The following is a 21,459-nucleotide window of genomic DNA, read 5'->3' on the forward strand; positions in this document are numbered from 1 at the left end:
TTTGTAGCAAATAACAAATAACAGGTTCTAAATATCTCACTACTACATTTAATCAGACTACAGAATAGGTGTCATGGTTCATTTCTTTTTAACATATACAGAATCTATTCTTATTCAAATTCTTTTCCTATTTAGTTTGTTACATAATATTGAGCAGAGTACCCCGTGCTACACAGTAGGTATGGGCAACTTTTATTAGGATATGTATTACAAAATTGTTGGTATCTGTTTGCCATCACCTCTGGAATATAATCATCTGTTATTTAATATCATAATGTGACTTGCCAGAATGAAAATCACCCACAACCTGGGGAAAATATGAGGATTAATAAAATAAATCCAGAGAACATTTTTTTCTTAAAATTCTGTAACCTAAATCTGTGCAGAAATATTTAAGCAACATGCCAGTAAGAAAACACCTGATGTGACAATTACACACTTGTCCTCTCACTCACCTCTAGTTGCTCAAAACATATCTCCTTCTAGGGAGGTTAACTGTGAAGTACTGATATTCCTGAAGTGCAATTTCTGTCCTGTCAGTGGCCGGTGGTATAAGAGCTCCTCCTCCCCCAACCCTCATTTTGTTTTGTCAAAGTTTATCAATTTTCACTTACCAGATTGCCCCTCTTCCACATTTTCTCTGGAGGTAGGATCTCTCAGCAACATTTTCGAAGTCTCCATCAGAGTCATGTTTCTACTTAATCAAGAGCATCCAGCACTGGTTTTCAGGGGGTTGCAAAAACAGGAACTGAGAAGTGAAAGCAGAAAACTCTCATTCAATGAGTAAGCAGCAACAAGATGGGTGAAATTGACAAGACCTTTAAATTTAACGTTGACAAGACCTTAAATTTAAAATGCAAAGTGCTTTTAACTTAGAAAGATCTACTCCACAGACTTTTGTTCCCTATCAAAATCGAGTAACAGGGACCAGATTTACTTTCCTGCCTGAATCAACTAAAAAGAAAAAACCAAAATTAAAAAATGTGTAGAAAGAAAAAATCCTTTTCAATCACTGGGCACCTTTCAATGAAGGACAGTGAGCCTTTCACTTGCCCCAGCTTGTAGCCCATAGACAACTTTGTTGTGGTGGGTTTTTTGCTGTTCAGACGCTAAGTCCTGTCAGACTTTTTGCAACCCCATAACAGCAGCACACCAGGCTTCCCAGTTCTTCACAATCTCCTGGAATTTGCTCAAACTCAGGTCCATTGAATTGGTGATGCCACCCAACCATCTCACCCTCTGTCCTTCCCTTCTCCTGTTGTCCTCAATCCTCCCCAGTATCAGGGTCTTTTCCAAAGCAGAGGGAAACCAACAAAATGCCAAGAGATTCCCTGAGGTGAACAAGAGAAGCGCAGGGGTAAGACTGCAGAGTATCAGAAAAGAGAGAGATGCCCAGAGAGAGAACTCGAGGGAGGTACGGTGCTCCCTTTGGGTATCCAGCAGCTTGCTGATCACTTGTATATGAGGATGGAGGGAAAAATAAAAATCCTGTCAACTACAAACTGGTACCTGCCATGGGCAGTGGCAACTCACTCCAGTATTCTTGCCTGGAAAATCCCATGGACGGAGGAGCCTGGTAGGCTACAGTCTATGGGGTCGCAAAGAGTCGGGCACGACTGAGCAACTTCACTTCTACAAGGATTAAATCGTGTCCCGCGCCTTTCCGGCGCAGCTGCCTCTGCTGGTGCCCCAGGGAGGACTCGGGGCTGAGAGCCTAGCCAGTGAGGCTGCTTGAAGCCCGAGGGCCGCCTCCCACGCCTGACTTCAGGCTGCTCCAAAGAATGGGCAGCTTGGCCGGGGATCTTGGGGCCCCCCGCCCGCCTGCCCCCCGCAAACCTAGCCTGATGTGGCTGCCTGCCCCTGGGCCAGCTGCGCTCCTCCTCCTCCGGCAGCGAAGTCGAACGTCCTCTCCCGCACGGCAGCCGCCTCAACCTCCGCCTACACGCTGCCGCCTCGGCCTCTGCCCGCCGGCCGCCCACCCGCCGCCCGCCCCCCGCCCGCCGGGTCAGGCACCCTTGGCGCCCCACCCACCCCCTCCCCGCCCCCATCCCCGCCTGCCGGGCTGGCGAATCTGAGTTGAAAGAAACAGCCTGAGCATTAGTGAGTACAGGGGCAACGACATACAGAGCCTTCCTATAGGGGCTAGGAAGTAAGAGTAGCACTTACTGCGCCGAGGTAAGCAAGATGATTACCAGCTGGTTCCCTTGGACAGCAAGGAGACCTAACCAATCAATCCGAAACTTAAGAAATCAACCCTGAATATTAATAGAAAGGACTGATGCTGAAGCTGAAACTCCAATAATTTGGCCACCTGATGGGAAGAACTGACTCACTTCCTCATAAGACTGAAGGCAGGAGGAGAACGGGGTGGCAGAGGATGAGATAGTTGGATGGCATCATTGGATGGATGGATGGACAAGAGTCTGAGCAAACTCTGGGAGATGGTGAAGGACAGGGAAGCCTGGTGTGCTGCAGTTCATGGGGGTCACAAAGAGTCGGACACGACCAGGCACCTGACCAACAAAAACGAGTTGGTTGGAAAACCTGGGTCGGGGAAATTATAGTGAAGTATTTGAGGCTGTTAACATCACCAACAGTGACAGAGTGGTTATAAAAATTCTCAAGCCAGGGAAGAAAAAAATGATAAAAGGAGAAGTTGACATTCTGGAGGACTCTCCTGGTGGAACAACTATCATTTAGCTGATGAACACCATGAAGGACTCTGTGTTAGAGAGACCAGCTCTGGTACTTGAATGTATCAATAATACAGATTTTAAGATCTGTCTTATATCCTGACAGATTTTGATATCCAATTTTATATGTCCTTAATAAAAAAAAAATCCTTATTTTATAACTACTTAAAGCTCTGAATTACTTGCCCCATCAAGGGAATATGCACAGGGGTGTGAAACCTCATGATGTCATGAAAGAGCACCACCAGAAAAACTCTGACTGATATGCTGGGGTCTGGAGGGGAACTTTATCATCCTGCCCAGAAGTACAACGTCCAAGTGACCTCCAGGTACTTCATGGGACCAGAGCACCTTCTGGAGCAGCAGATATATGAGTATAGCTTGGCTATGTGGAGTTTGGGCTATATGTTAGCAAGCATGATCTTTTGAAAGGAGCCCTTCTTTCATGTGGTGCTAGTGGTAAAGAAACTGCCTGCCAATTTAAGAGATGTAAGAGACTGAGGTTTGATCTCTGGGTCAGGAAGGTCCCCTGGAAGAGGGCATGGCAACCCGCCGCACCAGTATTCTTGTCTGGGAGAATTCCATGGACAGAGAAGCCTGGTGGACTACAGTCCATGGGGCTGCAAAGAATCGGACATGACTGAAGTGACTTAGCATGCATGCACTTCTTTCATGGACAGGATGACTATGACCAGCTTGTTCACATTGACAAGGTTCTGGGTACGGAGGAGCTACATGGGAATCTGAATAAGTATCACATAGACCTAGATCTACACTTCAACTATATTTTGGACAACATTCATGGAAACACTGGAAAACTTTTATCCATAGTGAAAACAGATGTCTTATCAGCCCTGAGGCCCTAGATCTTCTGGACAAACTTCTGTGATATGACCAGCAACAGAGACTGACTGCCAAAGAGGCCATGGAGCACCCATACTTCTACCCCGTGGTGAAGAAGCAGCCCCAGCCTTGTGCAGATAATGCTGTACTTTCTAATGGTCTCACAGCAGCCAGATGACGACTGGCAAATGATGGCCTCTCAAAGAAAGCTTCATTTCCCAGCATATCTCTCTGCACACATGTATTTTAATGCACATCTCTGGATCAAAAATGTTTTATTCATAACCATATCTAAAGGTTGAAAGTCAGTTTTCAGAGAGAGAGGGAAAAAAAAAAAGATGTAATATTAGAATTTATTCAGGAAGGACAAATTGGTTGGAGGGGAAAGAGAGTTCTTCTCTCCCACTCTTTACCTCTTTTTATCCCCATGAGAAACAATTTCTCTCTATTAGGGTAATCTACATTTTTGAGCTCCAATAGGTATATATGGGGACTTTCTTGGTAGCTCAGCTGGTAAAGAATCTGCCTGCAATGCAGGAGACCCCAGTTTGATTCCTGGGTGGGAAGATCCCCTGGAGAAGGGATAGTCTACCCACTCCAGTATTCTTGGGCTTCCCTGGTAGCTCAGCTGGTAAAGAATCCACCTGCAATGCAGGAGACCTGGGTTCAATCCCTGGATAGGGAAGATCCTCTGGAGGAGGGCACAGAAACCGACTCCAGTATTCTTGCCTGGAGAATCCCCATGGACAGAGGAGCCTGGCAGGCTACAGTCCATGGGGTTGCAAAGAGTGTGACAACACTGAGTGACCAAGCACAGCACAGCAGAAAGAAAGAATGTGACATGTACACAGCAGAGGCATGCATGGACGTGTTGGCAAAGAAAAGTCTTTCTTGTGTGCAGGGCTGGCATTGTGTGGGCTCCTACCTTCAAGACCCTCCCAGATCTTACCCTGTGTAATCTCTACATCTGGTGGTTTGTCTGTATCTTTTATCACACCCTTTTATAAACTGGTAAACACTAGTGTTCCCCTGAGCTCTATGAGCCACTCTGGCAAATTAATCAAAATCGAGGAGGGGTCATAATCTCTTTGATTTGTAGTCAAATTGAACAGAAGTTGCTGTAACCTGGGTCCTGCCACTTTCATTAGCATCTTGAAGTAGGGGTTGGGGGTGGGATCTGACGCTGTCTCCACATTGATAGTGTTAGAAGTGAGCTAAATTGTGGGATGCCAGACTAGTGTCACAGAGAGTCATTTTTTTAGTAGGAAAGTCTTGTGCACTTGGTGTCCAGAAGTGTCAGAAGTGAAAAGGTCTGTGTGCATAATAACGGAGATTCGCGGGAAAGAAATACCAGTGAGGAAGAACTGTGGATTTTTCCTTTACACAAATCTTAAAAGGAAGAACCAAAAGGACAGAACTGCTTCCAAATAATTTAGCTTCACTCGGAACAAGTTTAAGAATATTTAGAGAAAGGCAAAAATACCCAACATCCAAAGGTAAAAAACTCACAATCTCTGGAGTGCAAAGATTGCACAGAAGCAGAGAAGTATGACCCCTGATGTGGAGAAAGTGAGCCAAAAAAAAAAAAAAAAAAAAAAAACAGGCCCAGGAATGAAGCCGAGCAGGACCCTGTGGGGCTCCTGGATAGGGAAGTCTTTCTGTCCCGCATTTCTTGTTTGCAGGTTATAGACTCCAGTCCTAAGATCTTCCTTGTGTTCTTTTTTAAATAACTTTTTACATTTTCCTATGGTAGTTCTTTTTATTATTTATTTTTTAATTGGAGGATACTTGTTTTATCATGGTTTTACCATGTTGTGTTGGTTTCTGCCAACAATGGGAATCAGACATAACTATATATATACATATCCACTCCCTCTTGAGCTCCCTCCCCTCCTCCCCACATTACACCCCTCTAGGTCATTACAGAGCAAGGGGCTAGGCTCCCTGTTTTATATAGCACATTCCCACTAGCTATCTGTTTTACACATGATAGTAGATATATATATATATCAGTGTTACTTTCTCAATTTTTCCCTTGAGTTCTAAACAGCAGATTAGAACAGGTGCTAATCAGGGAAGGAAAGGGACAAAAGACAAGGGAGGAGGAGCAGCCAAGAAACAGTAGAGCAGGCTTGGGGCAGGATCCTGGTTCTACCTCGAGGCATATATATATATAAATAAAATGTCTTCATATATGTATATAAATAAATATATATAAATAAAATATCTTCAAGCTCTTTATAGAACTAAATCCCCAACAGATGGAAGATCCCCAACAGAATGAAGATTCTTCATTCCAAATTAAAGGAACCAGAGAAGCTCCTCCAGAAGATCACCTCAGGCCAGTTTAACAGAACCACACTCACAACACTTAACACTTAACCAAGCTCGCTTAACCTGGATGACACTGAGAAGGGAACTTCTTTTTAAAACACATTTATTTTGCCAGAGAGACCTTGAGGACATTCAAACCAAGCTTAAAGAGAAGTTTGCCCAAGAACATTAGACATTTGTGTTCCTGGAAAAGAGGGGGATTCAGGCCAGTTCCAGAGGGATCTCTAGTTTCCAATTAAGATGCCATTCCTGGGGGACAGGGCAGATTGAGAAAAATGGGGGGCAATGTCCCAAACCAGCTCACTAGGAACACTGGCCACCCTCTCCCAGCTTTTCAAAACCCTTAATCCCCAGACCACAGGGCCTGTCCTAAGGAATCACCCAGTCACCTGCTAACATTCTGCAAACTCCCATGAAGAGGGCAACTTAGGGGCTCAGCTCTCTGGGGAGAAACCAGGTTATATTTTTCCAAATCGCCTGTCCAGGCCAGATACTCATACCTGCGTAAGAGGTAAGTAAATATATACTATGCTATCAGTGAAATTGAGGAGGTTATTTATTGCAGCAGCTGTGTTACATACTTAGTTAGTTACAGGTAACTAGTTCAGATACTCACATTGAAAACAAAGCCCTGGTGAGGTCATGTTGCCAAAACTTGGCCTCTGTTCACCGATGCCAAGTAGAAACATGGAGACCGTTTTGGGTGAAGTACAAAAGAATAGCCGTTATTTCTTTTCCAGGCAAAGGGGGCCAGAGCAGGCTAATGCCCTCAAGACTGTGTGGTCACGAGGAGTTTTATAGTGTTCAAGGAGCAGGGCAAGGACAATTCTCAGATTGGTTGGCATCAAGGTGAAGTTTCAAGCATCTTCAGTCTTCTGGTCTCAACCAGTCTAGGATCAGTGTCCTGACGGTCAGCAGTTTTCATCTGGAGAGGATCCACTCCTGTTAAAACAGCTTAGGAATGTGTGTCAGGCCTTTGTCTATATCTTTCAGAGAACTTGGAGTTCAGTGATTCAGCCATATGGCAGAATTATAATCTAATCTGCTACCAATTCCCCAGCCCAACAACTAGTCTTTGTTTCTGCATCTTCATATTTCCTGATGACTGACTCTTGAGCTGGCATTCTACTTCAAAAGACAAGAACACAGGGACTTGGCTTCAGTCATGGCCGAGTGAAACCAGGGAAGGCGGTTTCTTCATCCTCTCCTTGGCTCTCCTGGTGGCCGTTCCTCTTCAGTGTGACCTGCCGCTGGCCGAAGGGGTTTGCTGGTCTCAGGACTGCAAACACTGCTGCTGCCGCCACGCCCTCTGGTTTCCTGAGTCCTCACACACACATCTCACCATCCACGGCATCTCCTGGAGAGTCTCTCACTTCTAGGCCTCAGTCTTCTGCCCAGAGTTGGGGGAGGCACCAGATGCAGGGACTAGAAAACAAGCGCTGATCGTAAACCAGATGACACTAGGTACCCCTCAGTCTGGATGTCACATACTGGCTTTGTTTTATTTATAGATTTTTTTTTTTACCAGCTTTGTTTTAATCCAGTTCTGCTTCCTGTTATTTCTCAGGGCTTCAAGGCAAAAGAAGAAGTCAGAACAGGCGTAAACAGGATGCCTGAAGGTTGCTGGTCTTTGGCTCCTCTTCAAACTGCCAAGTGCCTGATGGGGGCTGGTAGACTAATGGTGGATCTAAGAGAACGAACCTTTACTCAGGCTGTCTGCCACACTGGGTGCCTTCCTGGCAGAGCAAAAGAAAGTCTGCAGAAGGTGTCACAGCCTGGCAATCGCCTTGGCCTAGCAGAGATGTGGACAAGGCTTTGTCTCTGAGGTTCAACCTGAGGTAACAAAGACTTCTGAGGAAAGAAACTCTGGTTGAGGACACACTCATACTCAGAAGACTTGATTTGTGGTTTGTAAGGAGTGTTATCTCTCAGAAGGCACAGTTCAAAATAATTGAAAGAAAAAAACAAAAACAAAAACAAAAAACAAAATAATTGAAAGGTACTCCTGATTTACAAAATAGGGGAAATTTATAAAAGCCCAAACTACAATTTATGTTCCATAAATTGTCAAGAATTAGGATTGAAGTTGGCAAGAAATAAGGGTGCTTCTTTAAGTAAGAATTGATTGGAGTTCAAAATGGTTACATAGTTGCAGATAGGGGAAGGGGTACTTTGAAACTATGTTTGCAGCTGGCCTTCAGCTTGCAGATATTGTTCTGAAAATGGTTGGGATCTTCCCTGGTGGTCCAGTGGTTAAGATTCCAAGCTTCTACTTCATGGGGCGCAAGTTCCATCTGCATGCTGCAGGGCATGTCCAAAAAAAAAAAAAAAATGCTGGTGGTATTTTTGAGTTTGATATAGTTCCTAAAGTTTAAATGATCAGAGATATAAGAACATGTCTGACCTGGCTCCATTTTGAATGTGTAAACCATAGTTATTTCATTTTAATTTTTAAATGATCTTGAATATGTCATCACCTGTTTCTATCACCCTTTCTTGGGATGATCAGATTTCAAAGCTAAGGATCTGTCCACGGTGAGATTGGTTCAGTTGGAATAGAGTTTACAAACATATTCTTAAAACAAGACAGTAACTGCAGAAAGTGGTCTTTGAACTTTTTTTTTTTTTTTCCTAGTGAATTATTTCAGTCCTTGAAATGATTTAGAAGTTTCACCAAGTGGTGATAATAAAAAGCAGATGACTCTTTAGAAGACAGTTTGGCAGTTTCTTAAGACATTATTATATTCCTCATGTGATCCAAAAATCTCACTTTTTGATCATATACTCATCATATGATCCAAAAATTACACAAATAATTTGAAAACTAATGTTTTTGCAAAATATGCACAGGTATGTTTATAGCAGTTGTATTCATGATTGCCAAAACTTAGAAGCAGCCAAGATGCCTGTCAATATATAAGTGACTAAACACACTTTAGACTCTCCAAACAATGGCATAATAGTCTGGGACTTAACAAAGAAGCTATTAAGTCAAGAAAAACATGAAAGTACCTTTAATGCAGGTTACTATGTGAAAGAAGTCAATCTGAAAAGGCTACATACTGTAAATTTCAACAACGTATCTTTCCAAATTCAGGAAAAGGCAAAACTATGGAGACAGTGAAAAGATCTGTCTGAAGGGCCAAGGTGGAGAGGTTGAAAGGGACGAAAAGGTGGAGCCCAGGGGACTGTTAAGGCAGTGAAACTATGCTATATGATACTGCAATGATAGATTCAAGTCACTATACATTTTTCAACATCTGTAGCATACACAACACAAAGAGTGAACCCTAGACAATAGACTTCAGATAATAATAATGTAGCAAAGAGCTAACATCCATCCTTCTCAAACTCTTCCAAAAATTTGCAGAGGGAAGAACACTCTCAAGCTCATTCTAAGAAACCACCATCATCATGATGCCAAAACCAGACAAAGGTATTTCAAAAAAGAAAATTATAGGCCAATAACACTGATGAACATAGATGCTAAAATCCTCCACAAAATACTAGCAAACTGAATCCAACAATGCACTAAAAGGATCATATACCATGATCAAGTAGGATTTAGCTCAGGGAGGCAAGGATTCTTCAATATATGCAAATAAATTAATGTGATATATCATATTAACAAATTGAAGGATAAAAACCTTATGATCATCTCAAAAGATGCAGGAAAAGTTTTTGACAAAATTTGATACCCATTTATGATTAAAGAAACTTTCCAGAAGATGGGGAGAGGAAACCTACCTCAATATAATAAAGGTCACATACAACAAACCCACAGCAAACGTCATTCTCAATAGTTAAAACCTGAAAGCCTTTCCTGTAAGATCAGAAACAAGACAAAGTATCCAAACTGGAAGAGAAAGAAAACAGTCACTGTTTGCAGATGACAAGATAGTATACATAGAAAATCCTAAAGATGCCACCAGAAAACCACTAGTGGTAATGAATGAATTTAGTAATGTTTCAGGATATATAATTAATACACAGAAATCTCTTGCATTCATTTATACTAACAACAGAAGATTATGAAAGAAAAATCCAAGAAATAATTCCATTTACCATTGCAGCAAAAAGAATAAAATACCTAGGAATAAATCTACCTAAGAGCCAAAAGGCCTGTCCTCAGAAAACCAAAAGATACTAATGAGAGTAATCACAGGTGACACAAACAGAGGAAGAGATATAACATGTCCTTGGATTGGAAGAATCAATATTGTGAAAGTGACAATACTACCCTAAACAAACAGATTTCATGTAATCATTATCAAATTACCAAGAACATTTTTCACAGAATTAGAACAAAAATTTTTACAATTTGCATGGAAACACATAAGACCCTGAATAGCCAAATCTTGAGAAAGAAAAACAGAGCTGGAAGAATCACTCTCCTTAACTACAGAAAATAGGGCAAAGCTATAGTCTTCAAAACAGTATGATACTGGCACAAAATAGACATACAGATTAATGGAAGAGGATAGAAAGCCCATAAATAAACCCACTCACCTATGGTCAATTAATCTATGACAAAAGAGGCAAGCCTACACAATGGTGGAAAGACAGTATCTTCAACTGTTGAAAACATTGGGCAGCAACATGCAAAAAAATGAAAGTAGATTATGCCCTAACACCATACACAAAAATAACCTCAAAATGGGTTGAAGACCTAATTGTGAAATGGCAAGCAATAAAACTCCTACAGGAAAACATAGGGAGAACATTCCCTGACATAAATTGAAGCAATATCTCTTTCAATCCATCTTGCAGAATAATGGAAGCTAAAACCAAAATAAACAAATGATACCTCATTAAACTCAAAAGCTTTTGCACAGCAAAGAAAACCATAAACAAAGTTTAGAAAGACTAGGAGAACTCACAGATTGGGAGAAAATATTACCCAGCAATATGACTGACAAGGAATTAAGTCTCCAAAAATTTCAAACAACTTCATATCATCAAAACAACGTAATAACAAAATCAGCAGAAGACCTAAATATATATTTCTCCAAAGAAGATACACGGATAGCCAAGAGACACATGAAAAGATGTTCAACATCTCTAATAACTAGAGAAATGTAAAACAAACTGCAATGAGATATCACCTCATGCCAGTGAAAATGGCTGTCATCAAAAACTCCAAATAATATATGCTAGAGAGTGAAGAGAAGGGAATCCACCTACACTGTTGGTGAAAATGTAAATTGGTATAGCCACTATGAAGAACAGTATGGAGATGCCTTCAAAAACTAAAAACAGAACTACCATATGATTCTGCAATTCCAGTCCTGGGCATGTATCCAGAGAAAAACATGATCCTAAAAGATGCATGCATCCCAATGTTCACTGCAGCACTGTTAACAATAGCCAAGACAAGGAAGCAACATAAATGTACATTGACAGAGGCATGGATAAGGAGGATGTCATACATATACACAGTGGAATATTACTTACTGTTAAAAAGAACAAGATACCATTTGCAGCAAAATGGATGGACCTAGAGATTGTCATACTGAGTGAAGTAAGTCAGACAGAGAAGCAGAAATATTTTTTTGGCATCCCTTATATACAGAATCTAAAAAGAAATGATATGAATGTACTTATTTACAAAAGAGACCCACAGACCTAGAGAATAAATATATGGTTGCCATGGGGAAGGATGTGGGGAGGAATAGTTAGGGAGTTTGGGATCGACATGTACACACTGCTATTTTTAAAATGGATAACTGACAAGGACCTACTATATAGCACAGTAAACTTTGCTCAGTGTTATATGGTAGCCTGGAAGGGAGGGGAGTTTGGAGGTAAATGGATACATGCATGTGTATGGCTGAGTCCCTTTGCTGTGCATCTGAAACTATCAAAACATGGTCAGTTGGCTATACTCCAATATAAAATTAAAAAAAAAAATTTTGATCGTTATAGCAATATTTGTAGCACTACATTATTGTTTTTAATGTCTGAATTGTTTTCAGTAGTATTGTTTAGTAGCCCCCCAGGCTTCTCTGTCCATGGGATTTTTCAGGTAAGAATACTGGAATGGGTTACTGTTTCCTTCTCTAAGTGTATAGTATAAATGTACCATAATTTAACCTAGCTCATATATAGAGACATTAAAGTTGTCTATAATTATTTTACTATTTTAAATATTTTTGAAACGAGTATCATATAGGAATCCATTTATTTCCTTATGATAAATTCTTCGAAGGAGATTTGCTTGGTCCAAAATTTCTTGATCCATAAAAGATTTTGAAATATTATTAAAAAGGTTTCTATATTAATAAAATGCATACCCATACTGAAATAGAGTAGAATGGAAAAGACTAAAGATCTCTTCAAGAAGACTGGAGCTATCAAGGGAACACTGTAGGCAAGAATGGGCACGATAAAGGACAGAAACAGCAAGGACCTAACAGAAACAGAAGAGATTAAGAAGAGGTGACAAGAATACACAGAAGAACTGTACAAAAAATGACCTGGATTAATGGCCTGGACAACCACAATGATGTGGCCAGTCACCTAAAGCCAGGCATTCTGGAGTGTGAAGTGAAGTGGGCCTTAGGAAGCATTACTATGAACAAAGGTAGCGAAGGTGACAGAATTCCAGTTGAGTTATTTCAAATCCTAAAAGATGATGCTGTTAAACTGCTTCACTCACTATGTCAGCAGAAAACTCAGCAGTGGCCACAGACAGGACTGCAAAAGGTCAGTTTTCATTCCACTCCCAAAGAAGGGCAGTGCCAAAGAATGTTCAAACTACTGTACAATAGAGTTCATTTCACATGCTAACAAGGTAATGCTCAAAATTTTTCAAGCTAAGCTTCAGCAGTACATGAATGGAAAACTGCAAGTTGTACAAACTGGGTTTTGAAGAGGCAGAGGAAGACATCAAATTTCTAGTATCTGTTAGATCGTGGAGAAAGCAAGGGAGTTCCAGGAAAACATCTACTTCTGCTTTGTTGACTAAGCTAAAGCCTTTGACTGTGTGAATCACAACAAACTGTGGAAAATTCTTAAAGAGATGGGAGTACCAGACCACCTTACCTGCCTCCTGAGAAGCTGGTCAAGAAGCAACAGTTAGAGCTGGACATGGAATAATGGACTGGTTCAAAACTGGGAAAGAAATATGTCAAGGCTGTATATTGACACCAGCTTATTTAACTTACATGCAGAGTACATCATACAAAATGATGGGCTGGATGAATACATATGTATAATATGTTATTAATAAAATTGAAGATGCCTTACCACAAGCATAATGTGATGCAGTCAAGACAGACATCATTATTTCTACTTTATATTTGACTTAAAAAGGTTCAGTTCAGTTCAGTGGCTCAGTTGTGTCCGGCTCTTTGTGACCCCGTGAACCTCAGCATGCCAGGCCTCCCTGTCCGTCACCAACTCCCAGAGTTTACTCAAACTCATGTCCATTGTGTAGGTGATGCCATCTAACCACCTCATCCTCTGTCGTTCCCTTCTCCTCCTGCCTTCAATCTTTCCCAGCATATGGGTCTTTTCCAATGAGTCAGCTCTTCGCATCAGGTGGCCAAAGTATTGGAGTTTCAGCTTCAACATCAGTCCTTTCAATGAATATTCAGGACTGTTTTCCTTTAGGATGGACTGGTTGGATCTCCTTGCAGTCCAAGGGACTCTCAAGAGTCTTCTCCATCATCACAGTTCAAAAGCATCAATTCTTCAGTTCTCAGCTTTCTTTATAGTCCAACTCTCACATCCATACATGACTGCTGGAAAAACCATAGCCTTGACTAGACAGACCTTTGTTGGCAAAGTAATGTCTCTGCTTTTTAATATGCTGTCTAGGTTGGTGATAACTTTCCTTCCAAGGAGTAAGCATCTTTTAATTTCATGGCTGCAATTACCATCTGCAGTGATTTTGGAGCCCAGAAGAATAAAGTCAGCCACTGTTTCCCTGTCTATTTGCCATGAAGTGATGGGACCAGATGCCATTATCTGAGTTTTCCGAATGTTGAGCTTTAAAAAGGTTACCATATCTGGAAGAAAAAAAAAAGTTACCATATCTGGTTGAATTCACAGAATCACTGAATAAAATAGCTGAGATTTGTACACAAATTTGTTTCTGTGCTAAAAAGTGAAAGAAAGTGAAAGTAAAGTCTCTCAGTCCTGTCTGACTCTTTGCGACCCAGTGGTCTGTAGCCCACCAGGCCCCTCTGTGCATGGGATTCTCCAGGCAAGACTGTTTCTGTGCTAAAGTCCTGTTTAATCTAATGGTATACTGCCTCTCAGTGGTATAAACTTATATTCACAGGCACTTGTAAATAAACTGTTGCATATTTCCATTCTTATGCATTTGGAAATACTGGAGATCTGTTTACTTGTTTGCTAGCAAAGTAATTTCTCCTGCATACCAAGGATGCTCTTTTTTTTAATATTTACATCTCTTTGACTCTGTATAATTGTATGCTTAAGACACACAACAAGCCGTTAATTATATGAAATTTTACATTTATAGTGTATATATTGTCCAAGTCACTGTATCCTAAAGGTTATTAAACTATTATTAGTATTCATTTCACTTTAGTAGTAAAATGAATGAATCTCACAGAGTCTATGTAACTTGCCAGTATCACACAGCTACCGGTGGCCAACCAAGGCTCACACTCTCTTGTTCATTTTCAAAGCCCATCCTTGTAACCATGAATTACACTTCTACCATAGTTTTTCCCCAGTTAGAATTTTTGCCGAGGCTTTATTCTTGCACTGCATGTTTATAGCTTTTCTAACATAATGTCTTCTGAATGACCACAAGCATCAGATCTTTTGAAATGAATCCTTGAATCCTTGTTCAGGTACTCATTTGTGTAAACACAACAAATAAATATCTGATCATTGTCTACCATCTATAACTGTACACTTTTTCACAAGATGTGAACAAGAATTTGTTTTCAAATATGTGTTGATTTTGCTACTCCACTCCTGACATTGGTGGTAAAAAATGGTGGTGAAAAAATTCTTCTCTAAGTGGTTTAAGGTCTAGATCCAAACCATACCTTTAGAAGTGAAGTGAAGCGAAAGTTACTCTATCGTATCCGACTCTTTGCGGCCCCACTGACCATATAGTCCATGGAATTCTCTAGGCCAGAATACTGCAGTGGGTTGGCTTTCCAGGGGTCTTCCCAACCCAGGGATTGAATCCAGGTCTCCCGCATTGCAGGCGGATTCTTTACCGGCTGAGCCACAAGGGAAGCCTTTAGAACTGCTGTGCAATAGGATAGTCATTAATCACATTTGAGTATTAAAATTTAAATCAATTATAATTAAATAAAAATTTAAAACCTAGCCACGTTTCAAGTGCTCACCAGCTCCATGTGGCTAGTGGATACAATTGTGGTTGCACTGATGTGGAATATTTCCACCATTGGAGAAAGTTGATTCAAAAGTGCTGATCTAGAATAAAAATAATAGTTTTCTTCCAGATGTTGAACAAAAGGAACTCCAGCTCACTTGCTTTTAAACAATGAACCATATATAGCTCAATACATTTTACAGTAATTAGAAACTTAGCCTTCTTCAGTATAGGTGCTTGTGAAATGTATAGACGTTAAGATCCAAGTGAAGAAAGACTGTACAATGAATCCGTGGGATTAAGATTTTTTTAAGATTTTTCATAGTTTTCTTTCACCGTCTTTTTGCTGTCTAAGGACTCTGCAGTATTGTGTGTGTGTGTGTGTTAGTCACTCAGTCCTGCCAACTCTGCAATCCCACAGACTGTTAAAATCCAAGTGAAGCAAGGCTGTACAATGAATTTGTAGGGTTAGGTATTTTCAGAATTTTCTTTCACTGTCTTTTTGATATCCAAAGATTCTGTAGTATTTCCCCTTTTTTGTTTCTAATATTATTGATTTGTGTCTTCTCTCTGTTTTCCTCAGTTCGCTTGAGGTTTATCAATTTTATTTATTTCTTCTGAAGAACCAGCTCTGTTTTGTAGAGGCTTATCGATTTTATTGATCTTTTTCAAGGAGCCAGCTTTCGATTTCATTGATCATCTCTGTTGATTTCTGCTGTTCCATATAATTTCTTTTCACTTTGCATTTTCCCTTCTTTTTCAAGTTTACTATGGTTAAAGCTTAGATATTTGTTTTTAGATATTTATTCTTTTTGAATATGTGCATCCAATGCAGTGAACTTTCCTCTCAACACTTATTTTACTCTATGTCACAAATTCCGAAGTTATATTTTCATTTAGTTAAAAATATTTTTAAATTTTTCTTGAAATGTCCTCTTTGACTCATGTATTGTTTAGAAAGATGTTGTTACATCTCCTGTATTTAGGATTTTCTAGTTATATTTCTATGTAGCCATCTGATTCTAGTTTAATTCCACTATGGCCTGAGCACATACATTATATGATTTCTATTCTTTTAATTTTTTAAGCTATAATTTCTCAGAATGTGGTCTCACATGGCAAATATTCAACATAACCTCGAGACAAATGTATATTCTTCTGTCGTTAAATAAAGTAGCTTATAAATGTCAATTATTTTATATACAGTTGGTTGATGGTGCTGTTAGAATCACAGTTGTCTTGTGATTTTCTGCTGGATGGGTCTTCCCATTTCTGACAGAGGGTTACAGAAGTCTTCAGCTCTAATAGTGAATTCACCTGTCTCTCCTAGCAGTTCCATCAGTCTCTGCCTTATGTCTTGACACTGTTGTTAGGTTCACATACAAAAGAATTGTTATGTCTTCTTGGAGAATTAATTGTTTTATGATTATGTAATGTCCTTCTTTCTCCCTGATAAGTTTTCTTGTTTAGAAGTTGCTCTGCATGAAATTAATATAGTGTAGCTACTCCAGCTTTCTTTTGATTAGTATTCACAAGGAATATCTTTCTCCATCCGTTTCTTTCTTTTTTATTTTTACTACATATATCTTCATCTTTAGAGTGGATTTTTTATAGAAAATACAAAATTGAATCTTATTTTTGTTTCACCCTGACAATTTCTTTTAGCTGGTATATTTAAACCATTGACATGAAGATGATTATTTAAACAGATGAAGTAATAGCTGCCATATTTGTTAATGTTTTCTATTTGTTGCTATTGTTCTTTGTTTCTATTTTGTCTTCTACTTTTTCAGCCTTATGTAGTTTTAGTTGGGCAGCTTAGATTATTTCATTTTCTTTCCTATCTTGTATCCATTGTACTTCTTTCTTTAAAAAAAAATATTTTTAGTGATTGCCCTGAAGCTTGTAATACAAAATTACAACTAGCTCAAATATGCTTTCAATTAATACTGTAAACCTCAAAAGAGTAGTGCAATATCTTATAATAACAAAATAATCCAAAGTATACTCTTGTCCTGCCGGGAGCCAACACACGAGACCCTACCCCTAAAAAGGCCATAAGGGAGAAAACCTGACGGGCAAGGCGGATCAGGTTTTCGGGGGTTTCGAAAAAGTCAGCTCACGAGACCCTACTCCTAACAAGGCCGTAAGGGAGAAAACCTGACGGGCAAGGCGGATCAGGTTTTCAGGGGTTTTCGAAAAGGCCAGCTCACGAGATCCCACCCATGACAAGGTCACGAGTAGAAAGCCTGACAGGCAAGGCAGATCAGGTTTTCAGGGATTTCGAAAAGCTGCCCCCGGCGCTCACCTTAAAGATGATATCTGTCTTTCTGATGCCTGCCTCAATGGACTACTCCCTAATTTCTCTGACACAGGCAGGAAGGCCTTCCCCATCTCTTCCCAAATAAGAATCAATTTAGAACTTTAATCAATAAGTTTCCCAGGTGGTGGTATTTTATGAGATTATCCAGGGTGAAAGGAGGGTTTTAATTTAAACTCCTTTGCTGGTAGTTTGTTAGCCAAATGCATTTATACGCTTGGTACTAATATGCATGATTGCTTATAATATCCTAATCATAAAATAGCATAAAGAAACTGATTATATAAAAGCCCTAATAGACATAGAGCATTTTTGAGGGGTGAAGGAGTCCTATTAGAAAACATAAGAAAAATTATTCTATAGGTGGTTATTGGGTTGTGATTTGCTTGCTGTGTTTATGCTTGCTGTATTTTTGCCTTTAATGTGCTAAGGTTGTGTTATAAAAACCATTGTTAATATAGTTAAAGATCTAGAGAAATAAGAACTTAGCCCTAGTGTGGTAACAATGAGATGGTTGTTAACTGTCAGTCAGGAGTGCTAGGCAGAAGCTGCCTCACCAAAGTCGCAGAGTCAGTATGGGGTAAACTTCTTAGATAAACGCAACTGACAACCTTTGCAGAAAGATTAATTTTTGTATTAACAAGAATATAATTCTACTCTGTACTATTTACCTATGACACTGTTACCTTTCAGTTAAGGTCACCATAGAAACAGAAAATAGGTTTACATTCACCTGACCTGCAAAAATGTTAATAGGCCCCAAGGCCAGAAGATAATGTACAAGACCCTCATAAACAAAGAAGTATGCAGAAAACACCCTGGTTTCGTGAAGGACAAGCTGACGTAATGTTAAACTATCTTCCCCTTAGAAATGTACTAATTTAGGGTATAAAAGCTATGGTAAAAAATAAAGCATTGCCAGACTCTTCCAGACTCTCTGCACCCCCGTCTGGTCATTTCTCTCTCTCTTTCTCTCTCTCTCTCCCTCGCAGACTTGGCCCTATCAAGGCTAGTCTCACGTGTCTTCTCTCTCTCTCGCCGACGCCGTTCATCCTGAGGGTACCCCCTGGATCCTGCTGGGGCTGGACCCCGGCATTGTCCCTTACATAGTTACTGTCATTCCTTCCACTTATGCATAAACTACAAGAAACTTATACAGTCATTATTTTGAACAAACTGTTACCAGTGTGATCGATTAAGAATAGGAAAGATACATTTAAAATTTTCTCATTTATTCCTCAAAGTACTTACCTCTTTCTATTCCTTCCTTATTTTAACATTCTTACAAGGAAGGTTTGCTGGCTACAAATTCCCTGAAGGTTTCTTTTTCTGGAAAAAATCTTTATTTCCCCTTCACTTTGAAGGGGATTTCATAGAATGTAGAATTCTAGGTTGGTAATTTTTTTTTTTTTTTTCCCTCTCAATTTGAACATTTCACTCCACTTTGCTTGTTTACCTGCCTTCTTAGGTAACAAAAGGTGCAAGGTAATTATTTTTTCCCTGCTTCTTTCCAAATTTTCTCTCAATTTTTGTTTGACATTCTGCAATTTGACTATGATATACCCAGATTTATTTGATGGAGGTGTGTGTGTGTGTGCACACAGATATATGCTGCTTGGTTTTCTCTGAGCTTCCTAGATCTGTGCTTTACTGCCTGATATTAATTTGGGGGTAAATTCTCAGTCACCGTTTCTTAAAATATTGCTTCTACTTCTTTCTTCTCATTTTGGTGTCCCCATTACATGTTATACTTTTTGTAATTATCCCACTGTTCTTGGATATTGTTTTGGGTTTTCTTTTCTTTTATTTTTTTTCAGTTGTTTTCTTTTAACTTTTCAGTTTTGGATGTTTCTGTTGCTATGTCCTAAACTCAGAGATTCTCTGCTCAGCCATGTTTAATCTATTAATGAAACCATCAGACACTCTTTATTTTTGTAAGTGTTTTTGATTCTCTAACATTTCTTTTTTTCCTTTATTATAATTTCTATGTACCTCCTTACACTACCTATTTATTCTCCATGCTGTCTATATTTTGCATTGGAGTCATTAGCATGTCAGTCATAGTTTTAAAAAAGTTTCCAGTGTGATAATTCCAATATTTCTGCCATATCGAAGTTCCGATACTTTTCAAACTGTGCTTAACTTTTTGTTTTTGTTTTCTGTCCTTAGTCATGTCTGACTCTCTGCAGTGCCATGAGCTGTAGCCTACCAGGCTCCTCTACCCATGGAATTTTTCAGGCAAGAATACTTGAGCGGAGTGCCATTGCCTACCTCAGGGGATCTTCCCCACCCAGGGATTGAACCTGCATCTCTTGTATCTCCTCATTGGCAGGGGGATTCTTTACCACTAGCACCACCTGGATGACTGAAAACTGTGTTGTAATAAATATATTTGGTCTTTGGCTCTGATTCCTGGCAAGGAGCTTCAAAAATCATTATAATTTTTTCAATTTCTTGAGTCATAGAAGAAGTAACTTTGTTATGCTAGTGATCACTCACCGTGAAGGTTCTGTATAGTTTCAAGGGAGTGTCTGGTCACCAGAAAAAACCCCCACCATGTGATTAGAGGGTAGCAAATTCCTACATACCCCATCCACAGACACGCAAGCTGTGTATGCCTACACCCGACTCTAATATACCAAAGACACTGAAGCCTAAACTCTTCATAGCAGAACATTGCCCACACTCAAGATTGGCCACTGGTTGATGCACTTGCAAGAAATATCCGAATAAAACTACAAGGGCTCTGAAAACTGAACTGGAACCAGAGCCCCCAGAAGGCCTCAACCTAGCCAGAGTGATTGTCTGCTCAAACCAAAAATTTGGATATGTTCCAGATATTTAAACAAAGAGTCTCCTAACAAAATATTTATCGAAAATGACCAGAAGACAATCCAAAATTATTCAGCATATGAATAGCCATGAGAATTTGGACTTGCATGGGGAAAGACCAACAGAAGCTGTGCTGACATGACACAGATGTTGGACTTATCTAGCAAATAGTTTAAGCAGCTATTATAAAGGCACTCAAAATACCAAAGGAATGAAGAAATAAATGAAGTCATTTAACAAGAATTAGAAATCATCTTTTTCCTCCTCTGAATTGCCTTCTATCTAAATTGATTGCTACTTTTATCAAGGATAAAGAAAATTTTCCATCCTAAATTATGACATCTCAATTTTCTCCAACAGGTAAAAGTCACTTTTTTCACTTAGTAAGTCATCAAACAAAATCTTAATACATAATTTTTAATTTCAAGCTCATATATATGTATGTATATGTACATATATATATATATATATATACACACACATTTTTCTTTCTATACGGCATCTAATGTAAGATATTTTATTTGAATGTTCTCCTAAATTTTTACCTGGACTTGTTCACTTTTTTAAAATAGTAAATATCTTTTACTTGCCTTTTCATGTTTTCTCTCCTGTGAGCTTCCATGAAAAGTTTTATACTTTATTTCGTAACAATAATATGCTGCATCTGTGTAACACTTTACAATGTGTATTTTTCTCAGTGAAATTAATCATTCCATTATCAGTCATAAATTTAACCTGTTTCCATTCTCTTACCTCTTTCTCTTAAGAGTTCCCTTTCATTACCTGTTAGAACAAAAATTTCCTTATCTGCTTATTCTTATGTGAATTATAAACACATTTACAATTTTATAAATTCTAGCACTCTTTCAAGGTCTCTCATCCTTGAAAACTCTGTACCTGTGAACCACTTTTCCTGTGTAGACACTAGAATTTTATCAGTAGCATTATTTTATCACCTCAATCCCACCCTCATTCCCTACAGCCCAAATTCTTACCTCGTTTTGCAATCCACACAGTTGGAAAACATCTTTCTCTACCATATTTAAATCATGCATTTTACCTCCAGCTTTTGTTAGAGAACTAAGACTACAGTCAACCGTTTGAGGTTGGAA

At 39.4% G+C, this 21,459-nt stretch overlaps 1 protein-coding gene and 1 pseudogene across 4 annotated transcripts in view; one reads left to right on the plus strand and one right to left on the minus strand.

The window, feature by feature from the left end:
* Window positions 1–13,264, minus strand: part of LOC122423220 (C-type lectin domain family 2 member D11-like) — a 28,982-nt gene extending 15,718 nt beyond the window's left edge. The window contains exons 1-3 of one of the 4 annotated variants that reach the window (XM_043439986.1): window positions 13,119–13,258; window positions 6,487–8,171; window positions 615–748 (exon numbers count right to left, since the gene is read on the minus strand). In XM_043439986.1, the coding sequence (XP_043295921.1) occupies window positions 615–690 (76 nt within the window). In that variant the 5' untranslated portion in view covers window positions 691–748; window positions 6,487–8,171; window positions 13,119–13,258. Of the gene's footprint in view, window positions 1–614; window positions 749–1,836; window positions 1,973–2,166; window positions 2,302–6,486; window positions 8,172–13,118 lie in introns of those variants that run through there. The other 3 variants (XM_043439988.1, XM_043439989.1, XM_043439987.1) reach the window with 3 other exon arrangements.
* Window positions 2,542–3,217, plus strand: LOC122423226 (annotated as a pseudogene).
* Window positions 13,265–21,459: the final 8,195 nt, after the last annotated feature.

This window comes from Cervus canadensis, chromosome 21 (genome assembly GCF_019320065.1).
Source record: "Cervus canadensis isolate Bull #8, Minnesota chromosome 21, ASM1932006v1, whole genome shotgun sequence".
Lineage (NCBI taxonomy): Eukaryota > Metazoa > Chordata > Mammalia > Artiodactyla > Cervidae > Cervus > Cervus canadensis.